General features: G+C 45.7%; 1 protein-coding gene across 1 annotated transcript in view; it reads left to right on the top strand.

Moving 5' to 3' along the window:
* Positions 1-566: 566 nt before the first annotated feature.
* LOC309550624 (two pore calcium channel protein 1-like) overlaps positions 567-27,778 on the top strand; it is a gene marked incomplete at its 5' end in the record, with an annotated part of 96,911 nt that continues 69,699 nt past the window's right edge. The window contains 4 exons of the mRNA XM_082250962.1: positions 567-611; positions 1,148-1,250; positions 2,818-2,929; positions 13,182-13,296. Coding sequence (XP_082107088.1) covers positions 567-611; positions 1,148-1,250; positions 2,818-2,929; positions 13,182-13,296 — 375 coding nt within the window. The remainder of the gene's footprint in view (positions 612-1,147; positions 1,251-2,817; positions 2,930-13,181; positions 13,297-27,778) is intronic.

Raw genomic sequence — 27,778 nt, 5'->3', positions numbered from 1 at the left:
CTCTATGCATCTAGGCTGTGGAAAAGTCTCATATGTGATATCCCCATACTTAGAATTACAGCCTGAAACACATTCTACTATGCCTCCTAAGTATGCCAATGCTGTGTATGGGATATTTTCTAAAATTCCAACTTTTCGGTTAAAAAAAAAAATTTTTCCCTTAAATTACAGCTTCAAAAAACTCCCTATGCCCCTTACTAAATTCATTGGACCAGGGTATCCAAATTAAATTTGGGAGTATTTGTACTGTCCTGGTTATTTGGACCCTCAAGAAAGGAGATAGGCAATCAGTACATCAGGACTGTACATCAGGACAGATCAATTTTCAAATATATAAACCATTGATTACAGACTATACAGTGGGGAAAATTATTGGATACCCTGCAGATTTTGTACGTTTGCCCACTTATAAAGAAATGAAGTGTCTATAATTTTTTATCATAGGTGTATTATAAATGATAGAGACAGAATATCAACCAAAAATCTAGAAAAAAAACACGATACAAATATTATAAATTGATTTTTAGTTCAGTGAGTAAAATAAGTATTTGATCTCCAAGCAAAACATGACTTGGTACCTGGTGAAGAAACTCTCCTTGGCTAGCACAGAGGTAAGCCATTTCTTGTAGTAGGTTACCAGGTTTGCACACATCTCAGGAGGGATTTTGGTCCAGTCTTCACAGATCTTCTCTAATTCCCTAATATTTCTTGGCTGACGCTTGGCAACTCGAAGTTTCAGCTCCCTCCATACATTTTCTAAAGGATTAAGGTCTGGAGACTGGCTAGGCTACTCCATGACCTTAATGTGCTTCTTGAGCCACTCCTGGCAGTAGGTTTTGGGTCATTGTCATGCTGGCAGACCCATCTGCCACCCATCTTCGGTGTTCTGCCTGAGGGAAGAAGGTTCTCATCCAAGATTTTACAATTCCATTGGCCCCTCAAAGACGGCCTGTACCTTTAGCAGAGAAACGGCCCCAAAACGTAATGTTTCCACCTCCGTGCTTGACAGTAGGAACGGTGTTCTTAGGGTCATAGTCAGCATTTTTCTTCCTCCAAACACAGCGAGTTGAGTCAATGCCAAACAGTTCAATTTTGGTCTCATCTGACCACAGCACTTTTCCCAATCCTTCTCATCGAATCATTTTAGATGCCCATTGTCAAACTTCAGACGAGCCTGTGTCTTCTTGAGGAGGGAGACCTTGCAAAAGCTGCAGGATTTCAATCCATGGCGGTGTACTGTGTTAGCAATGGTTTGTTTGTGGACTGTGGTCCCAACTGCCTTGAGGTCATTCACAAGCTCCTCCCGTGTAGTTCTCGGCTGATCCATCCTAACCCTATAAACCAAAAACTTGCATTGAGCTCCAGACCAAAGGTGATTGATGGTTATTTGGTATTTCTTCCATTTACTAATTTTCCTCCTCTTTACCAAGCTTCTTGCTGATGGTCTTGTAGCCCTTTCCAGCCTTGTGCAGGCCTACAGTCTTGTCCCCAACGTCCTTTTACAGGTCTTGCCTATGATGGTGAGGTTTGAATAGCAGAGATTCTGTGGACAGGTGTCTTTTAGACACATAATGTATTTGTTGTTCGGAGCACCTTCTTAAATTGACATATTTGACTAATCTATTTACCACATGAGCACATACGTAGCCACTCTGTGGGAGCCAGAATTATTGTTAGTTGGTAGGGGATCAAAATGCTTATTTTACTCACTGAACTGAAACTCAATTTATAACATTTGTATCATTTTCTGGATTTTTGGTTGAAATTCTATCTCTGTCATTTAAAATACACCTATGATAACAATTATAGACCCTTCATTTCTTTGCAAATGTGCAAACTTGCAAAACCTGCAGGGGATTGTATAATATACACTGATTTTGTTTTTTTGCCAAAGAAATATAGCAGAATACATTTAGGACTTACATTTTTTTGAGGAAAGATAAAAAAAAAATGTACTTGAGTACAGTGTTGCATGTAGTGTGACCACGCTGAAATCTTAAAAAATGGGCCTTGGCAGGAAGGGGGTGAAAATGTCGTCAGTTTTTTTTTTATTTTTTATATTGAGGTGGTTATGGTAAAAAAAACCTTCGGAGTGCAGTCCCCAAGTCCCCTTTTTAGACCCAGTTCACACCCTTACTCCCAGGAAAAGCTGCTGCAGACTCGGCAGCGCTGGATCGAGAGAAGACTCTGGTAAGTGTATGGGGGGGGACTGGGAGGAACTGCTATTGAAAGGTGTGTTTTTTTTTGTTTTTTTAGTTTTTTTTTTTTTTTTTTTTTTTCTTTACCTTAATGCAAAGAATGCATTAAAGAGGAGCTCCAGGCCACACCCCCCTCCCCCCCAAAAAAAAATAAGTTAGTTACAAATACTGTAGCTGCTGACTTTTAATATAAGAAAGCATCTCTGACCAGTGATCCAGCGATGTCCTCACCTGAGCTCATACTTCATTTGGCTTTGTTGGGTACAGGCGCTGGTATCTTGGGTAAGGGAAACCAACAGTGAAGCCTTCTGGCTTAACAGCCACTTTCCTACTGCGCATGTGCAAGCCGTGCCACGCTTTGTGAATGGTCTTGCAGTCTTCTGGGATCTGTGTGTGCCCCAGATTGTGGGGGGGAAAGAGGAGAGGCTGAATAGCCTTATAGATCGCCATTGCGATCTGACCTGGAAGTGGGAGCAGGTACCAGTCAAAACCTCTCCCAAAAAGTGCCAAATGTGGCAGTGGAGGCAGAAGGATGCAAACAAGCAAAACTTCCCCTTTTTGGGCGAAATTCTAATTTAGCTTTTTGCCATTAGAAACAGTTTATTACCACTTTAATGAGCCCGAATTCTTCTCCTTTTCTCTGCTCAGAATCTTCTCCTGGCTGCTGCATATGTTTATGATGCTCAGTACAACAGAAACATTCCCTTTGAAACATCACCTCAGTCTATAAGGTTAGTATATTTAAATTTATTACATGAAAAGCTTTTTTATTTTACAGAAATGGACTGATGGTGTGTGTGTGTGTGTGTGTGTGTGTGTGTGTGTGTGTGTGTGTGTATATATATAAATTATACACTACTGTTCAAAAGTTTGGGGTCACCCAGACAATTTCATGTTTTTCTATGAAAACTCACTTTTTTTTTCATCATATAAGTTGCAAAATGAATAGAAAATATAGTCAAGACATTGGCGAGGTTAGAAATAATGATTTTTATTTGAAATAATAATTTTGCACTTCGAACTTTGCTGTCATCAAATAATTATTTGTTTGCAGCAATTACAGCCTTGCAGACCTTTTGCATTCTAGCTGTCAGTTTGTTGAGGTAATCTGAATAAGTTTCACCCTACGCTTCCTGAAGCACCTCCCACATGTTGGATTGGCTTAATAGGCATTTCTTACATACTATACAGTCAAGCTGCTCCCACAACAGCTCAATAGGGTTGAGATCTGGTGACTGCGCTGGCCACTCCATTACAGACAGAATACCAGCTGACTGATTCTTCCCTAAATAGTTCTTGCATAGTTTGGAGGTGTGCTTTGGTCATTGTCCTGTTGTAGGAGGAAATTGGCTCCAATCAAGTGCTGTCCATAGGGCATGGCATGGCATTGCAAAATAAGTGATAGCCTTCCTTTTTCAAAATCCCTTTTACCTTGTACAAATCTCCCACTTTACCAGCACCAAAGCAGCCCCAGATCATCACATTGCCTGCACGATGGTTTACAGATGGCGTCAGGCACTCCTCCAGCATCTGTTCAGTTGTTCTGCGGCACACAGATGTTCTTCTGTGTGATCCAAACACCTCAAACTCTGCCTAGAAGACTAGCATCCCAGAGTCGCCTCTTCCCTGTGGACGTTGAGACTGACGTTTTGCGGGATACCGTTTTATAGCGGTTGTATCCTCCAAAAAAAAAAAACCCTACAGGACAAAGGCATGATGAGCTAGTATGCATCGCATACTAGCTCTATATGAAATACTTACCTTAAAACCAAGCCCCGGACACTGCTGAGGCAGCCGACATCTTCGTTCCGTGTCTCTTTCGGGTTGAGCGGCTCTGGCGCTGTGAGTGACCGGAGCCGCGATGATGTCACTCCCGCGCACTTTCTGGCAGGGAGCTCTGAAGGTCCAACGGACCTTCAGAGAGCATGCACCGCTGGTGTCAGCGGCTGCATGCAGGGCGAATATCTCCTAAAGCTGCACGGTTTAGGAGATATTAATTTTACATACAGGTAAGCCTTATACTACTGCTTTAATGAAGCTGCCAGTTGAGGACCTGTGAGGCGTCTATTTCTCAAACTAGAGACTCTAATGTACTTGTCCTCCTTGCTTAGTTGTGCATCGGGGTCTCCCACTTCTCTTTCTAACCAGAATAGAGCCAGTTTGCGCTGTTCTCTGAAGGGAGTAGTACACATCGTTGTAGGAAATAGTCAGTGTCTTGGCAATTTCTCGCATGGAATAGCCTAAATTTCTCAGAACAAGAATAGACTGTCAAGTTTCAGAAGAGAAATGTTTTTTTCTGACCATTTTGAGAGTATAATTGAACCCACAAATGCTGATGCTCCAGATACTCAACTAGCTCAAAGGTTAGCCACTTTTATAGCTTCTCTAATCAGCACAACAGTTTTTAGCTGTGCTTGCATATTTTACACAAGGGTTTTGTTATCATCAATTAGCCTTTTAAAAGGATTAGCTAACACAATGTACCATTAGAACACAGGAGTGATGGTTGCTGGAAATGGGCCTCTTTACACCTATGCAGATATTCCATTAAAAATCAGTTGTTTTAAGCTAGAATAGTCATTTACCACATTATAAATGTCTAGATGGTATTTCTGATTAATTTAATGTTATCTTCATTGAAAAAAAAACAGTGCTTTTCTTTCAAAAATAAGGACATTTCTAAGTGACCCCAAACATTTTAACGGTAGTGTGTGTGTGTGTGTGTGTGTGTGTGTGTGTGTGTGTGTGTGTATCTATATATCGTGAGTATATCCCTCACTTTTTTTGTAAATATTTTATTATATCTTTTAATGTGACAATGCTGAAGAAATGACACTTTGCTACAATGTAAACTAGTGAGTGTACAGCTTGTATAACAGTGTAAATTTGCTGTCCCCTCAAAATAACTCCACACACAGTCATTAATGTCTAAACTGCTGGCAACAAAAGGGAGTACACCCCTAAGTGAAAATGTCCAAATTGGGCCCAAATAGTCATTTTCCTTCCCTGGGGGCATGTGACTCATTAGTGTTACAAGGTCTCAGGTGTGAATGGAGAGCAGGTGTGTTAAAATTTCAAATGGAAGTTCAATATAGCACCTCATGGCAAAAAACTCTTGAGGAACTGAAAAAAATAATTTGTTGCTCTACATAAAGATGGCCTAGGCTAAAAGAAGATTGCCAAGACCCTGAAACTGAGCTGCAGCACGGTGGCGAAAACCATACAGTGGTTTGGTTCCACTCAGAACAGGCCTCGCCATTGTCGACCAAATGGCGAGACCTGGGGGTGGGATGCAGCCCCAGAGGATGACACTCCCACCCCAATGCTTGAATGTAGGCAAGACACTGTTGTCTTTGTACTCCTCACCTGGTTGTCCCCCCGCACGCTTGACACCATCTGAACCAAATAAGTTTATCTTGGTCTCATATGACAACAGGACATGGCTCCAGTAATCCATGTCCTTAGTCTGCTTGTCTTCAGCAAACTGTTTGCAGGCTTTCTTGTGTGTCATCTTTAGAAGAGGCTTCCTTCTGGGACGACAGCCATGCAGACCAATTTGAGGCCGTGTTTGGCGTATGGTCTGGACACTGACAAGTTAACCCCCCTTCCCTTCAACCTCTGCAGCAATGCTGGCAGCACTCATACGTCTATTTCCCAAAGACAGCCTTTGGATATAACGCTGAGCACCTGCACTCATCTTCTTTGGTCAACCATGGTGAGGCCTGTTCTGAGTGGAACCTGTCCTGGTAAACCTCTGTATGGTCTTGGCCACAGTGCTGCAGCTCAGTTTCAGGGTCTTGGCAATCTTCTTATAGCCTAGGCCATTGATGGCGAACCTTGGCACCCCAGATGTTTTGGAACTACATTTCCCATGATGCTCATGCACTCCGCAGTGTAGTTGAGCGTCATGGGAAATGTAGTTCCAAAACATCTGGAGTGCCAAGGTTCGCCATCACTGGCCTAGGCCATCTTTATGTAGAGCAACAATTCTTTTTTTCAGATCCTCAGAGAGCTCTTTGCCATGAGGTGCCATGTTGAACTTCCAGTGACCAGTATGAGAGAGTGAGAGCGATAATACCAAATTTAACACACCTGCTCCCCATTCACACCTGAGACCTTGTAACACTAACGAGTCACATGACACTGGGGAGGGAAAATGGCTAATTGGGCCCAATTTTGACAATTTCACTTAGGGGTGTACTCCCTTTTGTTGCCAGCGGTTTAGACATTAATGGTTGTGTGTTGAGTTATTTTGAGGGGACAGCAAATTTACACTGTTATACAAGCTGTACACCCACTACTTTACATTGTAGCAAAGTGAAATTTCTTCAGTGTTGTCACATGAAAAGATAATAAAATATTTACAAAAATGTGAGGGATGTACTCCCTTTTATGAGATACTGTGTGTGTGTGTGTGTGTGTGTGATAGCGATAATATATATATATATATATATATATATATATATATATATATATATATATATATAATCGCCATCCATCTATCTATCTCAAAAACATTAAAGGGACACTTTTTTTTAAATCAGAGTATAGCATCAGGTAAATTAAACTCCTGGGATATTGATCTGGTCAAGTTAAGTAGCAGAGGGTGTTGTTAATCAGTTTCAGCAGCTTTGGTGTTCATGAAATTAACAGCTGCACTAGATGGGCAACAATGAGATGACCTCCAAAACGGGAATGATTTTACAGGTGGAGGCCACTGAAATTTTTTTCTTACTTATCTTTGACTGTTTTTAACTAGTTTTGCATTTGGCTAGGGTCAGTGTCACTACTGGTAGCATGAGGCGATACCTGGACACTATAGAGGTTGCATAGGCATTCCAACTCCTCCAGCATGGCACATCAATACGTGCCGTTGCCAGAAGGTCTCAAGAGCATGAAGGAGATTCCAGGAGACAGGCAGTTACTCTAGGAGAGCTGGACAGGGCTGTAGAAGGTCCGTAACCCATCAGCAGGACCGCTATCTGCTCCTTTGTGCAAGAAGGAACAGGATAAACACTGCCAGAGCCCTACAAAATTACCTCCAGCAGGCCACTGGTGTGAATGTCTCTGACCAAACAATCAGAAACAGACTTCATGATGGTGGCCTGAGTGTCCGACGTCCTATAGTGGGCCCTGTGCTCACTGCCTGGCACCAGGAGCTTGATTGGCATTTGTCATTTGAAACCCAGAATTGGCAGATCTGCCACTGGCACCCTGTGCTTTTCTCAGATGAGAGCAGGTTCACCCTGAGCACATGTGACATACTTGAAAGGGTCTGGAGAAGCCGTGGAGAACGTTATGCTGCCTGTAACCTTGTTCAGCGTGACCGGTTTGGTGGGGGGCCAGTGATGGTCTGGAGAGGCATATTCATGGAGGGACGTACAGACCTCTACAGGCTAGACTAGAGATCGACCGATTATCGGCAAAGCTGATATATGGAGGGCCAATATGCACTTTCCCCGATATATCAGAATCGGCCCCGCGGTTACTGATATTGCCTTGATGTCATCGCGTATGTTGCGCCATGCGCCTCCGCGCACTCTGGGACAGCTTCTGCCTCTTAGGCTACCTCCTTCAGCCTCGTCTGGACTGTGGAGTCAACTTGGGATGCATGCATGCACAACACCAGTGTGTGTGTTTAACAGCCACCGCTGACACAAGCCAGTGGACTCTCTGTACTGTACTGAGTCAGGACAGTGAGTGTCAGACAGTGATTTCTCATTCAGTGACAGTCACACACACAGTGCACACAGTTTAACACAGCCTCCGCGGCCGCATACAGGCCTGTACCAGCCAGCCACAGGCCCTGCCTGACTGTACCAGCGCCACAGGCCATGGGCCTGTACCAGCCAGCCACTCACCACATAGGGTGCCAGCCAACCACCCACCTGACCACATGGTGCCAGCCAGCCACCCACCACAGGCCAGGGTGCCAGCCACCCACCACAGGGTGCCAGCCAGCCACCCACCACAGGGTGCCTGCCAGCCACCCACCCACCACAGGGTGCCCGCCAGCCAGTTTTTTTTTTAAGCCTAATATTCAGTTTCAGTAGTAGTGTTTTTCAAATGTCAATGGAGATGGATGCAGATCGAAAAATTAAAAGTGTGGTGTGGGACTATTTCTCATCTCCATCTCCAGGAAAATCAGCAATCAATAACTGCAAAAAACAAAAATACGTCAAATCTTTGGGTCCATCTAAGAGTTCATCATGTTGAACGGTTTCATGCAGGACAGAAAAAACTAAATGAATCACAAGGTGAAACATCACTATCCCAGGCAACAATAACCGATCTGTTTCAGAAAATAAACAGGAGGCTAAAATGGGATGGAAGAGCCCAACTGCTGGACAGAGTATTCACAGAGATAATGGTCACTGATAACCAGCCATTTACAATGGTGTAGTATGACTCTGGATTTAAGCGGTTGATGTCCATAGTTGAGCCAAGGTACACACCGAAGAGTGACTGACAAGTTTTATCAAACTGAAATACTGGGAAAGATTCACCAAAAGGATGTTGAGAAAGTAAAGGCTATGCTGAAACTAGAGAATGCTGGCAACTCACTCTCATTCACGACTGACTGCTGGTCAGGACAAACTGAATCACGTCTTACATGCCACTACATTGACAGTGGATGGACAAGAAGGCATGTGGTGTTGAATACAAAAGTGATGCAAGGATCCCACACTGGGGAGTACAAAAATGTTTCTAGGCATGCTAGAAGAATGGGGAATCGCCAAAGACGAGTGATACTTGTGCTTCTAGACAGCGGAGCGAACATGGTGAAAGGAATGAGACTTGCTGAAGTGTCAGACCTCAGTTGCAGATGGCACACACCCTCTGACTTGTAAATGATGGTCTGTCAAACCAGAAAGCTTTGCTTGACATAATTGGCATGCTGAAGAAGTGCGCAGGCCATTTCCACCATTCAATCCTTGCCAAGCAGCGACTGAGGTGCATTCAGGAAGACAACTTGATACAGGCTGTTCCAACACGATGGAACTCACTGCTACACATGCTGCAAAGGATGCTGGAGCAGAAGCGAGCTCTACTGCTGATCAGTGGGACATTGTAGCCAATGTCATTGAGACCCTCCTCCCCTTAGAGGAAGTGACACTAGAGGTGAGTCATTACGACTCATCTGTGTCATCTGTCATCCCATGTGTGAGAGTGCTGAAGAAGCTTCTTCAACGGGAAGGACCCAACACACGTGGCACTAAAACATGTAGGCAGGCCATGAGGGACAGTCTCACCAAACGTTTTGAGAAGCATGAAGAGCATAAAAATGTTGTGCTTGCATGTCTTTTGGATCCTCGATATAAGAACCATCCTTTCTCTTCTGATGTATTGGCCAAGGCAAAACAATGGCTGATCGAAGATATTCAACAGGAGGTTCCTGCCAAAAACAAAAGTCAAGAAGACCAGGATTCTAATGTGGAAGCGCAGGATGCTAAAGGAGAAAAATGTCCAAAAAGACAACGGACAGATGAAGAAAAACTTAATCGTGGTGAAATAGATAACATGTTCAGTGTTATATTGGGGCCTCATGCGGATAATTCTTCTCAATCTGCAATAATGAACCTGGATGATGAACTTCATCTCTATTTGAAAGAACCAGTAATTGACAGAAAAAGTGGTGATCCTCTTCAGTGGTGGAAAGAAAATCAGGCACACTACAAAAGACTTGCTTCTAGAAGATACCTTTCTGCTCCTCCTTCCTCAGTACCAAGTGAGCGTGTTTTTAGTGAAGTGGCATTAATTTATGAAAAGAAATGAAGCCGTTTAACTGGTGAACATGCTGAAATGTTATGCTTTCTGCACTATAATATTGTTCTACTTAACTGGGAGTATTGAAGTGTAGTAGTAGTAGTGGCTGTCCAGTCCACTGAGTCCACTCCAATCCCACTGTCTAGCTTTTGTCTAGCTTTTGCACTGCAGTCAGTGCAAAAGTGCTAGAGAAAAAGCAAAACAGTGGATTGGAGTCAGTGGACTACTGCTGCAATAGTGCGCCGCTCACTGCTGCAATAATTCTAAAACACTACTGCAGTCACTGCAGTAGTGATTTAAAATGATTGCAGGGAGTGAATGCCCTACTGCAGCAGTAGGCTACCGACTCCAGTCCAATCCACTGTGTAGCTGTTGCCTAGCTTTTTTACTAGCAGTATTGCACTGACTGCAGTGAGTGCCCTACTTCAGCGGTAGTCCACTGACTAGCTGTTGTCTTGCTTTTTTTTCTAGCAGTTTTGCACTGACTGCACTGCAGTAGTGATTTAAAATTATTGCAGTGGCGAATGCACTACTACAGTAGTTTATTATGCATAAATGCACAATCAGAATCATGTGAGACTAAATGTCCCTGCAATTGAAGTTTTCCTTTCCTACCGGCTCTCATGCAGTTAAGGTGTGAAGAACGAGCCCTTAATGTTAACAACGTTTTACATGTTCAGTAACAGATTTGTGTCGAGATTTGTGTTTATTTTGCAAAATTTTTAATGTACAAAAATATCGGCCAATAGTGCAATCGCCAAAGTATCGATATCGGCAATGAAAAACCGATACCAGTCGATCACTAGGCTGCAATTTGATATTGGGATGAAATCCTTGGAACTATTGTCAGACCCTACGCTGGTGCAGTAGGTCCTGGGATCCTCCTGGTGCACAACAATGCCCAGCCACATATGGGGAAAGTATGCAGCCAGTTCCTGGAGGATGAAGAAATCCATACCATTTGAATGGCTCGCCTTACCTAAATCCAATAAAACGCCTCTGGGACTATATGTTTTGGTCCATCTGACGCCGCCAGTCTGTTCAGGAGATCAGTGATGCTCTGGTCCAGATGTAGGATGAAATGCACCAGGACATTATCCGTTGTCTCAAAAGGAGCATGCCCCGAAATTGTCAGTCATGCATACAAGCATGTGGGGGCCATACAAACTACTAAGTACCATTTTGAGTTGCTGCAATGAAGTTTCAGCAAAATGGACTATCCTGCTGCATCATTTTTTCACTTTCATTTTCAGGGTGTCTTTGAATTTAGCCCTCTGTAGGTTGATCGTTTTCATTTCCATTAACCTCCCTGGCGGTATTCCCGAGTGTGGCTCAAGGTTAATTTTCAGTACCAAAAGCGGTAACCCTGAGCCACACTCGGGATTACCCCGCAAAGTTACTCACCTTCCCTGCGATTCCCCCGCTGTCCTCTCCGGCTTCCTCACTGTCTCTCCCTGCTCTGTGCACGGCCGATTGCCGGCACTTGCCTTCCGGTTCCCTCCCTGCGAGCGTTGAGTCGCAGGGAGGTCGAACCGGCGGCAAATTTAAAAGTGTAAATACACTAAATGTCATGATGCAAAGCTGTGATCCTAACAGATCACACTGTATCATGCCATTTCAGCACAGGAATGCACCTGGATACTTTGCCAGTGCCCTGCCTGTGCTTTTCCAGTGCTTTGTGCCTGGAAAATTTTGAACTACCATGGAGTCCAAAAAGCATTTTTTTTTTGCGCAAAATCGCTTTTAGACGAACTGGAAAACAGCGAAACAGAGTTACTTGAAGAACTGAGCGATAGCGATTCGTGGGAAAATTTGGCATCCGGTACGAAAATTGACGACCGCGATGATTCTGATGTCTTTCTAGCACATAGCTTGTGGATTTTGGGAAGTATATCAAATGATTCTTCAGAATTTCAAACGGACCTATGGGTGTCTAAAAACGCTTTTGCGTAAAAAGAACGCTTTTTGGACGCCATGGTCGTTCTCAGTTTTTCAGGCAGGGCACTGGAAAAGTCACCAGGTAAAATCCTGTGGTGAAATGGCATGATACAGTGTAATCCGTTAGGATCACAACTTTTATTCATGTCATTTAGTGTATTTACATTTTTGAAATTGCTGCCGGTTCCACCCCCCCGCGTCGCAACGCTCGTAGGGAAGGGAACCGGAAGACAGGTGCCGGCATCGGCACACAGCGGGAGGACGGCGGGGAACGCAGGGGAAGGTGAGTTTTAAAATGTAAAACGGATTTCTGTGCAAAACAATGTACCGCTTTTAGCACAGAAATCTGGACATAATCATACCGTCAGGGAGGTTAAACCATGTGGCACCCTTTCGTTCCCAACACAGTCAAGATCTGTATAGATATCCAGCATAATATTTTTTCCCATTTGAGATCTGATGTGTTTTCAAAGTGTTCCTTTATTTTGTTGAGCAGTGTATATGTGTATATGTATATATGCAGGGCTCAAAATTTCAAGTCCTGAGCTACTAGCCAGGCCTTAAGGGTTACTCGTCACCAGTTGCCCCACCCAACACCGCCCCTGCCCTGCCCCTAATTCTACCCCTTAACCTGCCCCATAAATGATCTCATAAAATGACACTTGTAAATGTTTTTGCATGAATGTAGAAGTTACAAAAATAATTAATAACTTTATCAGTGCCCAATAATGAAGCCTATCAGTGCAGCATCATCACTGAAGCTTATCAGTGCCGCCCCACCAGTGCCCATGAGTGCAGCCTCACCTGGGCCCATCAATTTAGCCTGACCAGTGCAGGGGAAGAGTGAGGAAAGCCGGCTGGATAATCAGAGCGGGGATCGCCCCACTGTAAAAGCTTTCATTTGAATTGCCGGGCACTCGCCTTCACATATAGTCCCACCTCTTGGATCGGCTCCTATGATAGACTTCACACGTGCTGTGTGTGAGGACAAGCGCCCGGCAATTCAAATGAAAGCTGTTACAGCAGGGCGATCCCCGCTCTCTGATTATCCGGCCGGCTTTTCTCTTCATCTCCTCTCTCTTCGTCTGGGCGATCACTGGGAGAACGGCTCCAGAGGCAGCCGCACACTCGCCCTTAATCCTTTTCCACTCGCAAAATGCGAATAGGCGAGTGGAAAATTTTGAGGGCTGTGTATAGTGTGTGTATGTGTGTGTATATAATATTATCTGCTTTATTTACTTTATGTTGTCACTATGATGTACATTTTTTGTTTTGTAGACTTTACTATTTCTATAACCACTGGGCTATGCAGCTGGCAACCTATGTCTGTATAACGGTTGACTTAGCTCTGGCAGTTTTTGAAGAGCCTGCTGTATATCCACTTCCATTCCTGGTAAGATTGGATTGCTGAACCTGGTATAAATCTGACCACAGATAATATATAATAGTTGAACATGCCTTTGATCTCTGTTACATAAACATGTAGGTTCAGATTACTTGAGTTTGCTTCTTCATGCTAATGGTAGTAGTGTACAGCTTGTATAACAGTGTAAATTTGCTGTCCCCTCAACACACAGCTTTTAATGTCTAAACCGCTGGCAACAAAAGTGAGTACACCCCTAAGTGAAAATGTCCAAATTGGGCCCATTGTGTGGCCACCATTATTTTTCTGTACTGCCTCTAAGGCATGGAGTTCACCAGAGGTTCACAGGTTGTCACTCTTCCACTCCTCCATGACGACATCACAGACCGGGTGGATGTTAGAGACCTTGCACTCCTCCACCTTCCGTTTAAGGATGCCCCACAGATGCTCAATAGGGTTTAGGTCTGGAGAAATGCTTGGCCAGTCCATCATCTTTACCTTCAGCTTCTTTAGCAAGGAAGTAGTCACCTTGGAGGTGTATTTGGGGTCATTATCATGATGGAATACTGCCCTGCGGCCCAGTCTCTGAAGGGAGGGGATCATGCTCTGCTTCAGTATGTCACAGTACATGTTGGCATTCATGGTTTCCTCATGGTTCCCCCAAACCATGACACTCCCACCACCATGCTTGACTGTAGGCAAGACACACTTGTCATTGTACTCATACGTGTCTTTCCCAAAGACCACCTCTGTATATGACGCTGAGCACGTGCACTCGACTCCTTTGGTCTACCATGGCAAGGCCTGTTCTGGGTGGAACCTGTCCTGTTAAACCCCTGTATGGTCTTGGCCACTGTGCTGCAGCTCAGTTTCGGGATCTTGGCGCGCTTCTTATAGCCTATACCTTCTCTATTTAGGGCAACAATTCTTTTTTTCAGATCCTCAGAGTTCTTTGCCAAGAGGTGCGATGTTGAACTTCCAGACCAGAATGGGAGAGTGAGAGCAAGAACACCAAATTTAACACACCGGCTCCCATTCACACCTGAGACCTTGTAACACTAACGAGTCACATGACATCGGGGAGGAAAAATGGCTAATTGGGCCCAATATGGACATTTTCTCTTAGGGGTGTACTCACTTTTGTTGCCAGCGGTTTAGACATACATGGTTATGTGTTAAGTTATTTTGAGGGGACAGCGAACATACACTGTTATACAAGCTGTACATTCACTACTTTACATTGTAGTAAAGTGTAATTTCTTCAATGTTGTCACATGAAAAGAAGAAAGAATGAATGGTTTTACAGGTGGAGGCCACTGAAGTTTTTCTTACTTATCTTTGACTGTTTTTCACTAGTTTTGGGGTCAGTGTCACTACTGGTAGCATGAGGCGATACCTGGACCCTATAGAGGTTGCATAGGCATTCCAACTCCTCCAGCATGGCACATCAATACGTGCCATTGCCAGAAGGTTTGCTGGGTGGATCGATGGATATTAAATGGACTTTTTTTTTTTCCTGCAAAAAAAATTGCATTTAATATTGTTTTCCTAAAATGGTGAGCTTATCCTTTAAGACTCCTGTAGGTTTGTAATTTGCTGTCTAGGGAATAATCATTGGAAGATTCCCTCCACCTCTTGTTCTAGAACCCACTGTAACAGTTTGGATTCCCATACACTCTTTATAGGTGACATTGGTCATCAGATCAAATAAATGGATTTTTTAATACTTACCTGTAATATCCATTTCTTGAAGTACATCACGGGACACAGAGCCATAAATCATAACATATGGGTTATATAGCCACATTTAGGTGAAGGACACTGGCAACCAATCAGACTTGATGCCCCCCTATATAACCCATCCCACACAGGAAGTACCTCAGTTTTGTAGCAAGCGTAAAAAGAGGGGGTTGACCTCTGTAACCCGTGACGTACATCAAAAAATGTATTTTTTATTGGTAAGTCTGTATTAACAAATACATTTTTATTTTCGTACATCACGGGACATGGAGCCATAAATCCTAACGTATGGGATGTCCCAAAGCAATGCATCTGAGGGGAGGGGGACACCAAAAATTACCACTATCTGACCCCAAAAAGGATTACACCGCTGCCTGCAGAACACTGCGGCCAAATGCAGATTCCTCCTGTGTCCCAACATCCACTCGATAGAAATGAGTGAACGTATGCACCGAGGACCAGGTCGCGGCCTTGTAAATCTGAACCATAGAGGCTTGATGGCACTGTGCCCAAGAGGCACCTACTCTTCTTGTAGAATGTGCCTTTACAGGAAAAGATGGAACTTTCCCTAAAAAATCAATAGCCTGGATAATAACCTGGCAAATCCAAATCATAGATTTAGATGCTGCCAACCCCTTTCTGGGGCCTTCTGGCAGCACAAACAGCTCGGTCTTACGAATCCAAGCTGTTTCCTGTAAGTAAAACTTAAGTGCACGCATTACATCAAAAAAATGCAATAACTTTTCCTCCTCCGAGTGAGGATCTGGAAAAAAGGAAGGTAGTATAATGTCCTGATTCAAATGAAAGGTGGACACCACCTTGGGCAAAAAACCTGAGGGTGTGGACGTAAAATCACACTATCTTGATGAACTATCAAGAATAGCTCTTTACTAGAAAGAGCTGCTAGTTCCGATTCCCTTTCTAGTTGAATTATCACAAAAAAAAAGACCAGTTTTCTGGTCAAAAGAACCAGGGGAACTTGCCCCAGAGGCTCAGAATGTTGTTTTTGCAAAACTGCCAAAACCAAATTTAAGTCCCAAGGACATAATGGTGGCTCCACAGGTTGAAGCAAACGTAACATTCCCTGGACGAAAGTCTGAACCAACGAATGGGAAGCAATCAGTTCCTGGAAGAAAATCGATAAGGCTGAAATCTGCCCTTTTGATAGTGCTCAAGGCAAACTTCATATCTACTCCTGCTTGAAGGAAAACTAGAATTCTCCCGATGATATAATTGCGAGGATGCCATTTCCTGTCTTCACACCAGGCAATGTAGGATTTCCAGACTCTATAATAAATGTTTCTAGAGACTGGTCTTCTAGTTTTTATCAGTGTATGAACTGCAGGGCCAGATACAGCCCGCTCCTTCAAGATTAAGGCTTCAATATCCAAGTCCTCAAATTTAGAGACTGTACAGCAAGGTGGAATATTGGACCTTGAGAGAGTGGGTCCGGGCGCAGTGGAAAGGGCCCAAGGCCTGGTCAATGGCAATCTCTGGATTTGTGCAAATCAAACCCTCCTCGGCCATGCCGGAGCTACCATAATTACTGGTTTCCCCACTAGCTGGATTCTGCGCAACAGATGTGGTATCAGCTGCACCGGAGAAAAGGCATATATCAGAGAATATTCTTCCCAAGGAGTCACCAAATCATCCACACCGACTGCGAGGGACTCCCTGGTCCCGGACACAAATTTTATTCAACTTGTTGTTGAACCTGGATGCCAACAGATCTACGTCTCGACTCTGGTGTACTCTTAGTACCAGAGACATGGATTGGTCCAGAGACTGAACCTTTGTGGTCCAGGCAGACAGAATTTTGTTCTGGAAGGGTCTGGCATTGAATTGGGCATAGGGAATTGCCTTGCATGCGGACACCATATTACCCAATAAACTCATGCAAAGACGTATAGAAGGATATCTTAGCCTTACTATGGATCAAACCCGATCCTTCAGGTTTGCAACCTTTCTTGCTGGCAAGAATATCTTTGCCTGTGCTGTGTCCACAAGAAGACACATATATTCCACACGCTGGACCGGCTGTAATGCTGACTTTACCAAGTTCAGTATCCAATCGAGATGTTCTAAGAACTGTACTGTCTGATGGACATTTTGGCTTTGAGTCGAAGCGGATCGATCTATTAGTAATTGATCGTCCAGATATCCCTTGGGACCTTAGAACAGCCCATACTGGAGGTAGGATCTTTGTGAAAACTCTTGGAGCTGTGGCTAACCCCGAAGGGCAGGGCCACAAACTGAAAATGACGGTTCTCTATTGCAAAGCGTAGGGACCTTTTGATGAGCCCTGGAATATAGGCACGTGAAGATATGCATCCTTGATGTCTATGGATGCTAGAAATTCCTCTCCCTGCAGGAAGGCTATGACTGAACGAATTGACTCCATCCGGAAAGTACGAATGTTCAGAAACTGGTTTAAAGCCTTGAGATCCAGAATAGGTCTCACATCCCCGTTTGGTTTGGGGACTAACAGATTTGAGTAAAAACCCTTGAGTTTTTCCTCCTCCGGAACCTCTATTATCACTTTTTTTGAGCCTTCAGCTGGTCCAATGCCAGAAAGAGAGACCTTCTTTTAAGGGGATCTGTCGGTAAACTTGACTTTATAAACCGGGGATACGGGAACACCTGAAATTCCAGTTTGTACCCCTGTGAAATGGTGGAGATAACCCAGTTTTCTTGGATCGATTGAACCCAAACTTTTGAGAACTGCCGCAGCCTCCCCAACCCCCCCCCCCAGGGGTGCCTCTTCACAGAGAAGGCTTAGTAGAAGACTTGGCTGATTTCTGGGGCCAGGGCTTTTTCTGACCCCGCCCTGAAGGCTTGGTTCCGGATCAAGATGGTTGAGGCCGTCGCCACTGTCTGGAAGTAGAAGCACTGGCATTATGAGTGCTGGGGATTTTGAAAGGGCGCTTGCTCTTCCTTTTTATGGGTAGCAACTAGAGATATGCTGGTTTTTGGTAATGCAATATATCGCGGTATAGCTTACACACAGTATTTGTTATTGTGGTCATTTTTAAAATACCGTGTTTTTCTGTTCTCCAAATCTGCCGGGCTGCCCCCGCGTCTCCCCGCAGTGTCAGGACTCCTGGCTCCGCTCTCCTTTACTAGAACCGAGCCGCTACTTCCTGTATAGGTCCAGCTCACAGGCAGAGTGATATCAGATGCACTTCGCCTGTGACAGGAGGAGCCATACATAGGAAGCAGCAGCTTTGCTCTATACTGCCGCCTTGCTTCCTCCTGGGCTCAGCCAGACAGACACCGTGCCACTGCCTAATACAAGCAAATCTCTGCAAGTACCTACCCACTACTATTACCATATACTGTCACTGTGTGTAGATGATAGAGAGATATATATACACAGGCCTAGCAGCCCACATAACATTATTATATAGTCATCAAACAGTGTCTGGCCTACCTGGTGATGATTGACTGATCCTGGCGCTCAGCTCCGATCCGATGGCCTGGTCATTAATGGGGCAAATCCTTGCGGTCCAGAAGTTGTTAAACCTGCAGGAGGTCCAGTGTTTTTTATTTATGAATTACTTTACTATTGCTTTTGGACTGGTTCACATGTATGCGGGTTGGCGGCCCACATTTGCACAGGCATAGCAGCCCATTGATTCAAATTGGCTTGGGCTGCTATGCCTGCGTTTTCGGCTGAAAAAAGGTGTATGCAGAATTTTAAAAAATGCAGTGGCCGTGAAATCCTCCTGCTTTTGCACCACGCAACTTACCTGCAGTTCCTGCACACGCAAAGTGTGTTTTTAAATGCTGGGCCCATGTATATAAAAACGCAGAAAGCTTGCCAGAGCAGGAACTGCAGGTAAGTCGCTTGGTGCAAAAGCAGGATGGATTTCAAGACCACTGCATTTTTTTAAAATGCTGCATGCACCTTTTTTCTGCGGAAAAAACGAGGGCATAGCAGCCCATTCAAATCAATGGGTTGCTATGCCTGTGCAAATGTGGGCCGCCAACCTGCATACATGTGAACCAGGCCTAAAGTAATTTACAAATAAAAACATTGGTCCTCCTGTAGGTTTAAACACTTCTGGCCTGCAAGGATTTGCACCCTTAATGACCAGGCCATCTGAGCGGAGCTGTTCAGAGTCTGTACTGACTGACTATATAATAATGTGCAAAAGTGTCCTTAAATTCAGCAATGAAATTGAAGTGAGTTAGAAATTTATAATTTAAATTTTTAATAATTGAATACCGTGATAATACTGTATACCTTGGCAAAACCTTAATCAATTAATCGCAGCATGGAAATCTGATTCCGGCACATGCCTAGTAGCAATGTACTCTTTCTCCCCCCCCCCCCCGAGATTTTTTGGATATACTTATCCAGATCATCACCAAAAAGGCATTCTCCCTGAAAAGGGAAGCCAGCCAGTAGTTTCTTACATGGTAATTCCGCAGACCAATTTTTTTAACCAAAGGATTCTGCGCATATGCACTGATATCAGAGCAAATAGTGACATTTGCCTTATGGAGTACGTAAGAGCATCCACTGCAAAACATAAAGTGCGAGGTAGATCTGACAGATCTTCCACAGACTCTCCTTGAGAAGGAACTGTCTTGGCCACTTGCTTCATACGGTCTTTCAAAGACTGACCAATTCCTATGGCTGCTGGTTGTTTCGCAGAACCTGCAACTGCAAAGGAGGCTTTCAATAAAGATTCCAACTTCTTCTCTGCTGGATCTTTAAAAACCTGGGCATTATGCACAGGACAGGTTAAACTCTTGTTAACCGTAGAAATAGAAGCACCCACAGAGGGTATATTCCATTTCTTAGTAAACTTTTCCTCCATAGGATACAATAATAAAAAAAACTTTTGGGAGGACAAAAATCCTATCAAGATGGTCCCAATCTTTATACATTTCTTGCTCCAAGAGCGGATGTATGTGAAACATTTGAGGACTATGAGTAGGGCGCAATGGGCCTAGAGAGGAAAAAGACTTCAGCTGTCTCTAGGGGAGGAAATTTGTATCTAGACTGGACCATTTCAGTAAAAGACTGATTAAACCATCTCTGGGTCTAAGAGATAGACTCCCCCTGACCCTGACTCCCCAGAAGTGGAAACCTCAGCTTGACCTTCCATACGGTCACCATCAGCTACTTCTTCCACATCCTCTGCCCAAATCTGAACTGACTCAGATCTCCCTCACCTGAGCCACCCCCTATCACGTTTCTTCCCTTAAGATGCTTCAATTATACCAGCAATCCTACCCTCAAGGCACAGCCAAATCGTCCTCAGTGACGTTAGTTGTGGCAAAAGTACCAGGAGTAGCTACTATGCCTGTCAACCGTAATGGCTCAGATTGGCAAGATGCCTCTGGCTCTTCAGGAGTAGTAGACACAGTGGAAACATGGCTAGGACCTTCAAGGCCTGACGATGGCATCACATTGCCTTTTCCAACTGTGCCCTTCCCCCCCAGCCCTTTTTCGGGCAGACTTTGCTTTTAAGCAAGACAAAGTTGAGGTACTATCTTGAAGTGTACTCAAGGCTAGTGCCAAGCTTATACAGCCTATTGCACACAGCACTGATTATCCCCAGATACAGGACCTGTTTGAACATATACCCACAGTGACTCACGCAACCCAGCTGCTGCTGCTCTGTGTCCCTTTCAGCCTATGACAGAGGCTAATGTGTTGGAGACGGTTCCTTACAGAACACGCCCATTTATGCATATGCGGCGTGGTATGTGGCATCCAAGTGCACGCCAATGCGTTAGAACATGCGGTGTACGCCTGTACTTAAAGGCGAAGATTCCCGTGTGAATAAGCCTACGCCATAGACACCCAATCAACTCAGAGACTAACATGCGGATGCTTATGCGCCAGGGCAAACACAACAAACATATGGGTTGAGAGCAGCTTGGGCTGATCTTGTTTGTCACAGCTGATGCTATTGAGGTGATCAGCTCAGGGTAAAACACAATGTGAAACAATAGGCAAAGAAATAATGATTTAAATCAAGTTTTGCAACAATCCCATAACAGCCTCAACAAGATATAACTTGTAAGCATAACATCCATAGTCTCATGGAGGGATACATCTAGCACATGGTCTCTGTTATCTTTTAAAAGGAACAGTGCATAAAATGTTTACAATTTGCAATTATGCCAGCAATTTTTACCTTTTTTAAGGTTTGCTGAATGAGTAAATATTTTAAAAACGACTCACCAGTCCTGCCGCTGGATTCTGTTTTGAAACAGGAATCCAATCTTCACCCATCACTGCGAGATTTGTCTTGGCGACCTTCAAGGACTAGGTCCCCTATATAAGAGGGGCCACAACATTGGACCTGTAGACCACCCTGCACAGAGCGCCTTTGAGGTTTGGTATTCCAAGGGTCCGGATCCCAGGGTCCGGCGTCTAAAAAGGACAGCATTACAGGCAAAACCTCGTCAGGCTCAAGTTCCATCTTTTTAGTCCATTGACTGTTTTAGGATGGATCTGATAGCTTAACCCCTTAGATGCTTTGATCGGGGTAAAAAGGAGGGTTTTGGTCTGGTCTCATCAGTAACACACCTCCATCCTGATACATACATAGAAAAAGGGAAAAATGGCCTGTGGGACTTTACATGAGGTGAGTACATGTGGCTGGAAATGAAAAACAAAATGAAATAGATAAAAAAAAGTAGCTTTTATTGCAATAAATTGGAAGTAGATAAGAAAAAAGACATCATGCGCTGAGATGCAAGAAATGTCAAACTGGTAATAAATATGAACAATGCATAACATTCATGGTAGTGAATCACACAATGTATACATCATAATAGTACAGTATACCTCAGTCTCAAAAATACCCATAAATACATATATCGTAATAGATGAGTATAATGCATCTTGAACTGACGCGGTTTGCGAGCTGTAGGATCACTTCTTCAGAGTAATTGCATAAGAAATATGTCTAAAAAGAGAGAAACACACATATATTGGAGAAACAACAAAAATAATTAAATAAAGAATAATAAATAAATTGAAAGTTTTCTGTAAATAGGAGGGACTCAAGAGTGCCAGATACTCACATGCCAGTGTATCTGGAGTCAGAATGGGCTTAATGAGGCAGCGGTGGGGGATGTCTGAAGGGTCCAACTGGACCAAGCCAACAGTGGGGCCCATGGTGGATGGAGGGTGAATGTGTGCAGTAAGAGAGTAAACCTTCCAAATCTGTCATAAAACTAGTAAAATAGTATAGTTTATTATATATATTGTATAGTAATGGATAAGGTTATCACATATATAGGTGATAGAGTATTATGTTAGATATAGGAAGGACATGCGAAATGATCAATTGGAAAGTAATAGCAAGGGTGAAGATAGAAGGAAAGATGAGAAAAAGGGTGGGTATACAAAATGAATAGGAGCTGACACCGGACATGTGCTAGACATACAATTAGTGAAGGTAAGAACGTGAGTAGAAGTGAAAAGATTACCGAACACCTCTGATAAGTGAAGAAAGGAACAGTGGGTAGAAAGGGTGCTTATATTGTAGATGACTGGTGACAGAGATGAATGTGCCAATGTAGAGAAAAGGAGTGTCCCAGAAGGCGATCTATCCATGGGTATCCCAAGTAGGCAGCGTCCGTGGGACCCTAGCGCCATGCTGCGGGCGGTTGAATGGGGTCTAAGAGAAACCGTGGGTATCTGTGAACATGTGGGGGAAGAGGACGCAGATCGCAACCTACCCCCAGCCGTCCGTAGATGTAATAGCATGCAGCAGCGTGGCGATGCCAGGGGAGGCACCGGCACCCCACGCTGAGGGTCCAGCATGGCGCCGATGTATAGGTGGACCCGCCCGTTGTGTCCGGAGGGCGGGGACAGCAAGGGAGGATGACTCTCCCTCTTCATACATCGCAGCTCCCGGGACAGAAACCAACCACCACCAAATCCCAACAGAAAGTATGAAATAAAGTATAATGAAATGAAATAAATAAAATAATATAATATAAATATATTAATATAAAGTACCAGCCGGGATGAAAACAGACCATAGTGGGCACAAGTGGGTGTCTTCTCATGTAAAGTCCCACGGGCCATTTTTTCCCCTTTTTCTTTGATCGGGGTAAATAGCATAATCTTCTGTCTTCTTTTGAAGAGAAAATAAGAAAAATGTGGAGAGATTCTCCACAGTGACCATCACCTTTAGACAATGGTGAAAAAATGGAGGTACGTCCAGTGTGGGAGGGGTTATATAGGGGCATCAATTCTGATTGTTTGCCAGTATCCTTCACCTAAAAGTGGCTATACAGGGAGTGCAGAATTATTAGGCGAATGAGTATTTTGACCACATCATCCTCTTTATGCATGTTGTCTTACTCCAAGCTGTATAGGCTCGAAAGCCTACTACCAATTAAGCATATTAGGTGATGTGCATCTCTGTAATGAGAAGGGGTGTTGTCTAATGACATCAACACCCTATATCAGGTGTGCATAATTTTTTTTTTTTTTTTGAAAATCTTTTTATTGAATTATAAACATAAAAAAAAAAAAAAAACAAATTAAACAAACAACGGTGCAAAGGCTCAGACAGGAGCCGAATCTACCAGTCATGTAGGCATGTAAGGCATAGTACCCACGCAGGGGTCCAATATAAAGTACCGTAGATATAATGATGCACAGGCCCTGAGAAGAAGACACATAAGAGCAAACAGCAGATCATGTAGCCAGTGCAAAGGGCCCCACGAGACCCCCCCCAGGTAGCATTATAGGAGACCTGAAAAATCCCCCATCACCCCGGGGTACAACAGTGCACTTGGATAAGGAACATCAGACCGTGCAGAACCGTAGGGCGAGGCCCCCCTCAATCGCTGCCAGCTGTGGATGAGTCAGCCAACCATCTGGACCATACTTTGTCAAACTTTCTGGGGCACCCCCTATGGGCATACGTGTCTTTGTATAGGGGAAGAACCGAGTTCACCAAGACCCGCCACTGGTGCACCGTGGGTGGGGAGCGTCTTCGCCAGTGAAGTACGATAGATTTCCTGGCATAAAAAAGTAAAAGGCCAAGCAACGTCCGGTCCGCCACCCGGGTCACCAAGTCATCGAGCAGTCCCAAGAGACAGATCCTCGGGGAAGGATCCAGCGAAACAGAGGAGACCCAGACCAGAATGCAGAAAGGTGGGGGCAGGTCCAGAAAATGTGGAGGAAATCCCCGGGGACCTGGCCACACCACCAGCACTCCGGAGAGTGGGAAGCGTGGATCTTTTGCATCCGGTGCGGGGTGAGATAGGCCCTGTGGGCAATCTTGAATTGGATAAGTCTGTCACCAAGAGAAACTAACATTTGAAATGGTTGTTCCCACATGTTAATCCAGTCCTTCTGGTCCAAGTCCGGGACATCCCTGGTCCAGCGAGCAAGGAGACCAGTGAGTTCCGGAGAGTGGACCCGAAGGAGATGCGCGTAGAGGGTCGACACCGCCCTCTCCGAGCAATCGTACCTCAAAACCCTCTCTAGGTCTGATTGGACCATCTGAGAGCCCCCGGACGGAAACTGGGACCTGAAGGCATGGGAGAATTGTAGGTATCTGAAAACCAAAGACGAAGGGACCTGGAACGTATCAGTGAAGAAACTAAAGGGGGGAAAGGAGAGATCCGAGGAGATATCCGAAATCCTTTTAACATTATACTTCGTCCAAACCACCGGGTACGGGAGGGAGTAAAGATGAGGCAGGGTGGGGTTGTGCCACAACGGCGCGTTAGGGGAGACGGCAGTGTCCGGATAGCCCTCGAACTGCAAACCAGTTCTCCAGGCCCGCAAAACCGCAGTCATGGAAGACGTGGGCTCGTGTGGGGATTTAGGTCCCCTAAAAGGCAAATGCGAGAGCGCTTCCACAGATCCGAGCACCGCCGCCTCCACCGCAGTCGCCGAGTTATAGAGGTCCGGGTTAAGCCACCAAGCAGCCGAGACCAGTTGGGACGCCAGGAAATACTTGTGGCAGTCAGGGAACGCGAGTCCTCCCTGGGAGAGAGGACGCATAAAGGTGGAAAGTTTATATCTCGGGGTGCAAGGCCCCCATAAGAAAGAGGAGAACAATTTGTTTAGGGAATGAAAGAAGGACTTCGGTATCCACCTGGGGGAGTGGCGGAAGAGGTAAGTGAATTTAGGTAGCACCTTCATTCTAATCAGGTTGACCCGTCCCAGGAGGGAAAGGGGCAGATTCTCCCTTTCCTTCAATTTAGCCCTGACTGCCACCACTACCGGGTCCAGATTGAGAGCAATAAAATTCGCCACATCCCTAGAGATCCGCACCCCCAGATAGACCAGTTCCTCCACCCACTCCAGCGGAATGTCAGCCGGCGCCAAGGAGCGGGCCCCCTGGTCAATCGCCAACAGTTGCGATTTGATCCAGTTGACCCTCAACCCCGTCACCCGTGCAAATTCCTCCAAAACATGCAGCGCCCCCTTGAGCGAAGAGTGGGCGTCGTTAAGGAAGAACAGGAGGTCTTCGGCGTACAAGGCTACTCTCCTCCAGCCCGGCAATCCGCAGACCCCGAACCAGCGGGGAAATACGAAGTGCCACCGGTTCCATAGTGATGGCAAACAGGGCCGGGGAGAGAGGGCAGCCCTGCCGCGGCCAGCAGAGGAGCCAGGAGTCCGGAGTGGGTCTTATAGAAGTCCACAGGAAGACCGTCTGCACCCGGGCCCCTACCGCCCGGGATGGTCGAGAGTATTGCTAAAACCTCCTCGGAGGTGATGGGTCTCACCAGCCATTGCCGCTCACTGTCGGAGAGCCAGCCCAGGGCCACCGGATCCAGAAGGGGGTACAAGTCAGTTGGTCGCAAGTCCGGGGGGAGGGTAGTAGAGTACAGGGAGCTGTAGTAAGAGCGGAAGGCCTCCAAGATGTCCTCTGGGTCTGTCAGGGCCCCCCCCCCCGCGGGCGAAGTAAGCTCGGGGATCACCGTCAAGGGCGCGTCATGTTGGGATATAAGAGCTAAAAACCGACCATTCCTATCCCCTTGTTCGAACACGGTTTGGCGAGCGCTATGCATGGACAGTCTCGTGACCTCTGACATGTGTAAATGGAGGTCTCGCTTCACCGCCTGCAACGCTTCGAAGTTGGAGACTGAGGGGTCCACGCCATAAGTAGACGAGGCACCCTCCACCTCCCCCTCCAGCCGGGTCAGCTCAGAGGCCTGTTGCCGCTTCACCGCCCCAATGGTGGACATATAATGGCCCCTGGTGAATGCCTTGAAGGCGTCCCACACCATTCCAGGCGATGCCGAGTCAGCATTGTGTTTCCAGAATTCCTCCAGAACTGGTGGAGTCTGAGAGGCGACTTCGGAGTGTTCCACCCACTGAGGGCCCAGACGCCACATGGAGCCCGAACGAGCCAAGTGAGAGCGTAAGGTGAGCTCCAATGGGCAGTGATCCAACAATCCAGCCGGTAAGTACCGCGCCGTCACCACGTCAGACAACGCCAGTGCGTTGGCAAACGCCAGGTCAATTCTGGAGGAAGTGTTATACGAAGAGGAGAAGCAGGAGTAACCCCTTCGGTCCGGGTGCTTCCATCGCCAGACCTCCCGCACCCCGGCAGCCTCCGCCCATTGCATCAAATCCGCTGAAAAGGATTTAGGGGGAGCAGGCCTGTCCAAGGTGGGGGAGAGAATGGCGTTAAAATCCCCCAAAAACAGCAGCTTTGCCGGGCAGTAGGGGGCCACCTTATCCAATACAGAATAAAGGACTTCAGACTTAAACGGGGGGGGGGGGGGACGTACAAACCCACCAACACATACCTGCGCTGCCAAAGGGTGAGGACCAAGATAACCTATCGGCCCTGGGGGTCTGTACGGACCGCCTCCACCTCACAAGGCAGAGACTTGCGGATCAATATCGAGACCCCCCTGGCGTAAACGGAGTAAGAGGCATGGAATGATTTATGAATCCACGGTTTCCTGAGGGACCGTAACTTGCTCCCCACCAGATGCGTTTCCTGGAGAATTACTATGGAGGGGTTATAGGAGGACAGATATTGGAACATTAGTGCTCTTTTAAATTTAGAATTAAGGCCACGGACATTCCATGAGACAATGGAGAACGACTGAGGGTCACGTGGGGCCATGAGAACTACAGAGGGTGTATATTAGAGGGGATCCCGCTAGGGACAGCCTTAGCATCAGGGGAGAAACAAGTCCAGTCGAGCCCAAGCACAGCACACATAACTCAATAACAGTGAACAACATGAAGCACACAATGGAACATACAGTACCAAAAATAACACCCAGGCATGGAGTGCCTATCCTGCCAAACCCCAGCATCCCCCGCAAAAAGAAAAAGGAAACCGGGGGGGGAACCTGGACCCCCGGGGGGAGCTGGGGACGGCCTGTACCCCAAAACAAAACATCCCGGCCAAAGGAAACACAAGTCCACCTGTCAGATCCAGAACATGGACCTCAGGTTGGAAGAGGGCCTGCTGTTCCCCTGGGAAGAGGAAGAGCAGCCCGGTAGTCCGGGGGAGAGTGTGGAAAAAAAAAGTTCTGTAGAGATACCGCACAGTACTAGGAAGCGCATGGAGTAGCTCCACTGTGGCGAGCTATCAGGATGTGCGACAACAGTGGAATTCGGCAACCGGGAAGAGGGGGGGGGGAAGGGGGGTAAATGAACCAGGCAAAGTCAATGGCAAGAGTCAAGAGAGAGGGGGGAAGGGAGTGGGCAAAGGGGATCCAGGGATTAGCAGGTCACGGAAGGGGCAGCAAAGTAAGGGGCAACAATCATACCAGTCCACAGGAGGATCCCCGAATCAGCGGACAT

The sequence above is a fragment of the Pelophylax lessonae genome (genome assembly GCF_965119305.1).
Source record: "Pelophylax lessonae genome assembly, chromosome: 3".
In the NCBI taxonomy this organism is placed as follows: Eukaryota; Metazoa; Chordata; class Amphibia; order Anura; family Ranidae; genus Pelophylax; species Pelophylax lessonae.
Note: the sequence above shows the minus strand (reverse complement) of the source record. Positions and strands in the feature narration are given on the sequence as shown.